Genomic DNA, 6,065 nt, shown 5'->3' on the forward strand with positions numbered 1-6,065 from the left:
CACACGCCTTACTTTTCAACGTATGCACCCGGGGCGGAGGCAAGGGCCGACACTCAAGTCCCGAGGCGTGGTATCGCCGCCCAGCACTAACGACTGCAACCCGATTCACAAATAAGAGCCGCGGTGCAGGTGCTTTTGGGGTCGATTGCACTAGAAATTTGCTTAATGTATTAGTTATGCAGCCATTTCAATCATTCGATGACATAAACTGGATAATTGATAATCCCCAATTCTCCTGTGATACCAAATGTATACATCAGACAGGTCGGGTCGGGTCGGGGGTGAGGCACGAGTCTGGACGGGTCTGGGCGCAGGTAGGGGCGGGACAGACCGCAGGTCGGATCGGGTCGGGCTGGGTGCGGGTTGCAGGTCACAGCTGGTTAAAAACATTGATAATTCAAAGTAATTATTGTTATGATGAAAATTAATAATCAATATAAAGAAAAGTAATGTTTGTAAAATGTTACTTTTCTTCACAACAATTATTATTTTAACTCACAAGAACATATACTTTTTGTTTATTTGGTCATGTAAATATTATCGTATGAAAAAATAACCATTAATATAAAGAAAGGTAAAGTTTCAATAGATATCATAATGTTAAAATAATATAAAATAATATTGGTGCTATTCAGAATCAAACCTACAATCTTATGTATTTGATAGCGTATACTTTTTATTTATAATCTTCTGGTGAGAACCGATCTCATGAATGAGACTGGTCTCACCGGACACGACTCGTTGATAATTGACAGAATTAGCAGTGATATTACTATGAATAAGGGTTAATTACGCTAAAACACACGAACTTTGGCCCGATTTTCAAATTTTCCATATACTTTAAATTTTGTCTGGATTTCCCTGAATTTAGGCCCGCGTTCAATTTTTCCACAATTTTCGCTCCGGCCTTATTATAAAGCTGACATGGCATATTTTGCTTGAACGAAAAGTTGACGTGGACACGCCGGACGGGATATTATACGACGTCGTTCTAAAAGACACGAACGGCGTCGTTTTGTGTTGTTTTACCATCTATTTCGTGAGATTATGTTTTTGAATTCCAAATCAAATGAAATTGTGAGAATTACGGTTCTCTCGATCATTTTCCTCTCACAACAATTACCATGGCTTGTGCTAAATCTTCCTCCTCCGGCGGTTCGGCCATGGCCGACATGACCACAAAGTGTTACTGCGGAAGCCGCGTCGTGCTTAGGACGTCACAAACACAACAAAACCCTGGACGGAGGTTCATATGTTGTCCGAAGAAAGATGTAAGTGTCGATTTTCGTTAATGGGTTTAGTTTAAGTGTCGATTTTCACAATGTATAACCCTATTCTGCAGATTAAGGCTCAGTGTCGATTTTTCGATTGGGTTAATCCCGAGACTCCGATAGGAGAGGCAGAAGAAGAAGATGATGGTGAATCGAAACTAACTTTCTGGATTGGCGAATACTACCGACAACAACAGTATCTTGAAGCGGACATGATGAGAATCCGACAGTTGGAGGCTGAGATTAAGCATCTAAAAAAGAAAAAGAAAGACAACAAGAAGCTATTCGTCAACATGAAGCAATTCATGTATGGTGCTTGTTTTGGAGTGTTGGTTTATGCAGTTTCGATGTCACTCATTTTCTAGAAATGATTACTAGATTAAGCTATGGTTAGTGATTGAACATGTTAGTGCTTCAACTTGTTGTTTAGTATCCTATTTTCAGATACATATTGTATTGTCCAATTTTCAAGTGCAATGGACATTGAATTGTTGGTAATGAAAATATGGAAATCTGCATTGGCATTTTGTATTAGACACATTGGCATCTTCAAAATAAAATATGGCTCCATTCATATAATATGGAATTTGTAGACATCAGCAAAAGAAAATACAAAATACATAGTAATAGGAGTCTCATAAGTTTGAACTTCAAAAACAAGTTTCTGAGCTAACTTTGGACATTTAAAACCACTTCAAAATAAGGACAGCTTCAATAGTCAGTTCTTAGTTTGGGATTGTTGGGTTGGCACTTGAGATGATAGTTCTTCCCCTCTTGGTACTTGATGCACTATACTCCCAGAGCAAATGTAAGAGTTTCCTGTCTCCTCTCCCACAAAGTGCCCTACACCCTTTGATGCCTACAACAAGCATTAGAAACATAGTTAGAATCAACATTGAATCAAACAAATTCTACATGACTGGAAAATATGAAAATGATGCTTGTACCTGTGCTCGTTCCATAGCTAGGGTCTTACTCTTACTCTTCTTCTTACTCTTACTTGCTCCACCTGAGTTCACATCATCATCTGGCCTAGGGTGTTTCCTTGGTCTTCTTGGCTTTCTCTTTTCTGGCTTCTCTTTCTCCACAGTCTCATTCTTGCACCCTCTGGAATTGTGACCTAACTGAAAACAATTTTGGCATGTCATAACAGTTCCTGCCCTAGTCAGTCTAGAAAGATTTTTGGGATCCTTCTCATCCTTATCCCTTCTCCTTTTCTTCTTTGGCCTCCCAGGCATAACCCTCACTTGTGGAGGTTGAACTGGATAGCCTACTGCCTTGGGCCATTGTCTTTCACCATTTATTGGCTCCAATGGATCTTCCTTCATGAAATGGATAGCAGAAATGGCATGGATACATGGAATGCCAGTGAGCTCCCAAACTCTACAGCTGCAGTTTCTTTCAGGTAAAGAAACTATGAATCTATCATCCTTGTTCTCAACCTCAAACTTACCCCCTAGCCCAGGGTGAGCTGTACAGAACCTAGCCAAACTCTTCAATTTTTCAACTTTTTTTCTAACAGCAGGTGTTAACACATCAGCCACACTTTCAACATGTTTTAACTTCTGAAATTGTCTCTCCCTAAGGCCACTTCTAATTGCTTCCAACATATGTATTAGATGCTTCCCTCTAGCATTTAGTATGTACCCATTAAAGGTTTCAGACACATTATTATCTACCATATCACTCACACATGCAGTAGATATAAAGGCTTTACAGAACCTGGATGGGTCTCTCTCAATGAAATTCTCATAAGCCATCATGTTCTCTGCCTTCAACTTGTCCATTGCTGCATCCCACTCCTCCTTGTATGAACTTCTAACACCTTCCCAGAACATGTGCTTTAGTGTTACTCCTTTGAACTGCTTTTTCCAATTCATATAAACATGGCGTGCGCAGTTCCAATGCTCAGCAAAAGGAGCTAAGTCCTTTATAGCATTTGTCAAACCCTACAACAAATTCAATAACACTGTAATGTAAGTAAATGTAACATCTGTATATGTAAATTCAACAAATTCAGTATATGTAGAATTATTTACCTTTTGTTGATCCGATATGAACGTGTAACCTGAACCATCTGTAACACCAAGTTCTTCAAGCAACATAGAGATAAACCATGCCCAACATGCCTCATTTTCCACTTCAACAACCGCCCAAGCAATTGGATACATCTGATTATTTCCATCATTTCCAATAGCACAAAGAAGCTGCCCTCCTAGATGAGTCTTCAGGAAACAACCATCTAGGCCTATGATGGGTCTACATCCCTCCACAAATCCCTTTTTCAGAGCACTAAAACCTATATACAACCCTTTAAATATTGTACCATCACCTACCAGTAATTCAAATCTCCCTTCTCTGTCAACTCTCATAAGCTCAGATATATAACTCCTTAGCTTTGCATAGTGGCCAGTCACTGATCCTCTCAGTGTCTCTAGAGCGTAAGCCTTAGCCCTATATAATCTGCCATTAGGAATAGCAATATTGAACCTTCTCTTGACATCATTTCTGAACTCCTCCACCATCATTTGAGGCCTTACTCTAAACACCTCAATGTACTGCTCACCAATCCACTTGTAGCTTGCTTGTCTATTCTGGACAGCAAATGTGCAAGTGTGATCATCACCAAGCACTTTAACTACAAGACTCTTTTCCTTCTGAACAGTGCTTGCAAATACCCTCCACATACAAGGCTCTTCACAGTAGGCCTCACATTGCTCTTTGTTGACCCTCCTGAAATGGATAGGATGCCCTTTCACTATGCTCCAACTAACTAATGCATTTTTGCATTGAAAACCATCCTCAAATCTCATTCCTAGTACCAATTGCAAATCTGCAATATCCATTTTGGGATCATATACCACCTTAGGCTGCTTACTCCTAACTAATTGTCTATCTGAGTTCTCAGCCTCAAGTGACAATTCATTATCTGACATATTATCTCCCAAGACACCTAAACCCTCTCTCAGATTCACCCTAGCTTGTTCATATTCATCATCATCAGAACCTAATTCCATATCTCCTAGACTGTCTTCAGATTCCACTAACTCCTCATCTTCCTCCCCTGGGCAATAATCATCATCATCCTCATCAGTGCTCCATTCTGATGCATCTGTCAATTGGGAATATTGTGACACAACATCATCTCCCACTTCTCCCTTTTCCCCTCCCTGTTCTACTTTACCCTTTCCCTTGTCTACTTTCTGCCCTCCCACATCTACCTTCTCCTTAACCTTCTCAGACTTCCCCCCTTCCTTGCCAACACTCCTCTTAGTAGTAGTGATTGTCTTTGTCACTGTCTTAGTAACCACTTCAGTCATAGCCTTAACCACTTCCCTCTTCCCATCATCTACATAAACAGAGATAGATCGGCAAGACCTGGAGATGTGCTTCAACATTTGCATCACATGCTTATCCTCAATCAATTCCATATAAACAAGAGTTCTAGGGACCTTATATGCTAGACACTTCCAAGATACGTATCCTAATTTCTGTACTTCCTCCTCCAAATCAAGATAGCCAAACCTATCTCTATCTAAGCCATATCTACATGTCAATTCACCACCAGAATACAATCTGCTGCTGGTTCCTATCGTAACGAACTTCCCTCCGTGATATATACACAACCCAAATTCATCGCTGCATTGCCAAAGAAACACAAAAAAGAGGATTTAGGTCGAAATGGACTTACAGATTTCGGAACTTCGAAACTCAACTAAACCCTAGAAGCTCTCATGGACTAAGCAATAGGCGATGAAAGCGAAGAAACAAATGAAATGAGTGAAGCTCGTACCTATCGTCCATTTTTTCCTCCAAAATCGAAATACCAAACGCGAGATTTTCGAGCCTTCAACTCGCGGTTCTTCTCGTCAAAATTTGCTTCTCAGCGCAACAACAACTTCTCGTCAACGTCTCCTTTCGTCAAAGCTATCGTCGTCTTCTCCGCGTCAAAATCGTCTCCACAGTGCAAGTCAAACAATGGTGAAATGGAATTTACAACGGGAACAATAATAAGTTTAAGGTAAACCAAGACTTTTCATACCCTAGCCTGAAATGACGTCATTTAGGTTATTTACTATGTAAACGACGTCTTTTAATATTGCTCGCAAAACGACGTCGTCGTCTATACTGCCAGGTAGGAGACACGTCAGAGACAAGTCAGTTCGGCACTTGGTCGGAGCAAAAATTGTGGAAAAATTGAACGCGGGCCTAAATTCAGGGAAATCCAGACAAAATTTAAAGTATATGGAAAATTTGAAAATCGGGCCAAAGTTCGCGTGTTTTAGCGTAATTAACCCTATGAATAACATCTTGAAGTATGGTCGTATTTTTGCGAATATGATGGTTGCAAAAAAGTCTGAAACATTAGAAAAGTAGTGTTAAAACATAGCATATGCAATGCTAAAATCAGTAATATGTAATGTAATATTAATCTTATACAAATGTAATGTTATTTAAAGAGAAACATAATATTAAGTAACATACTTCTATGTTAACATAAAGATTTAGGTTCAACCTCCTGTTTCCGAGCTCCAAAAAAAACAAGAGAAACATAATATTATAATAGTATATCACATTCTAAAAGAATAATTTCGTTTAAATACAATAATTTAGAGACAAAAATTTTGAATTTATGTACAAAATTAAATTTAGGTGAAAGTTCATGTATTTATGCATAATTATTCATATTTTTAAACACAAATTTTCTCCCATCATGGCCGTACCGTGCATTTCGCAACTCGTGCTTGTCTCTCGGTTCAACTTATAAATTAATATATTTTTATTATTCAAAGT

The 6,065-nt window shown here is 39.1% G+C and overlaps 1 protein-coding gene across 1 annotated transcript; it reads left to right on the forward strand.

Annotated features, from left to right (window-relative positions):
- The first annotated feature begins 787 nt into the window (after positions 1–787).
- On the forward strand, positions 788–1,805 carry LOC130995829 (uncharacterized). Its single transcript, XM_057921282.1, has 2 exons — positions 788–1,271; positions 1,343–1,805. The coding sequence occupies exons 1-2, from the start codon at positions 1,125–1,127 to the stop codon at positions 1,634–1,636; spliced, it is 441 nt and encodes a 146-aa protein (XP_057777265.1). The 5' UTR covers positions 788–1,124; the 3' UTR covers positions 1,637–1,805.
- The last annotated feature ends 4,260 nt before the right edge of the window (positions 1,806–6,065 follow it).

The sequence above is a fragment of the Salvia miltiorrhiza genome, chromosome 7 (genome assembly GCF_028751815.1).
Source record: "Salvia miltiorrhiza cultivar Shanhuang (shh) chromosome 7, IMPLAD_Smil_shh, whole genome shotgun sequence".
NCBI lineage: Eukaryota > Viridiplantae > Streptophyta > Magnoliopsida > Lamiales > Lamiaceae > Salvia > Salvia miltiorrhiza.

Coding starts and splice junctions, on each gene's coding strand:
- LOC130995829 (XM_057921282.1), top strand. CDS start 1,125: ATGGCTTGTGCTAAATCTTCCTCCTCCGGCGGTTCGGCCATGGCCGAC. Junction 1,272..1,342: donor TATGTTGTCCGAAGAAAGAT/GTAAGTGTCGAT, acceptor CCTATTCTGCAG/ATTAAGGCTCAGTGTCGATT.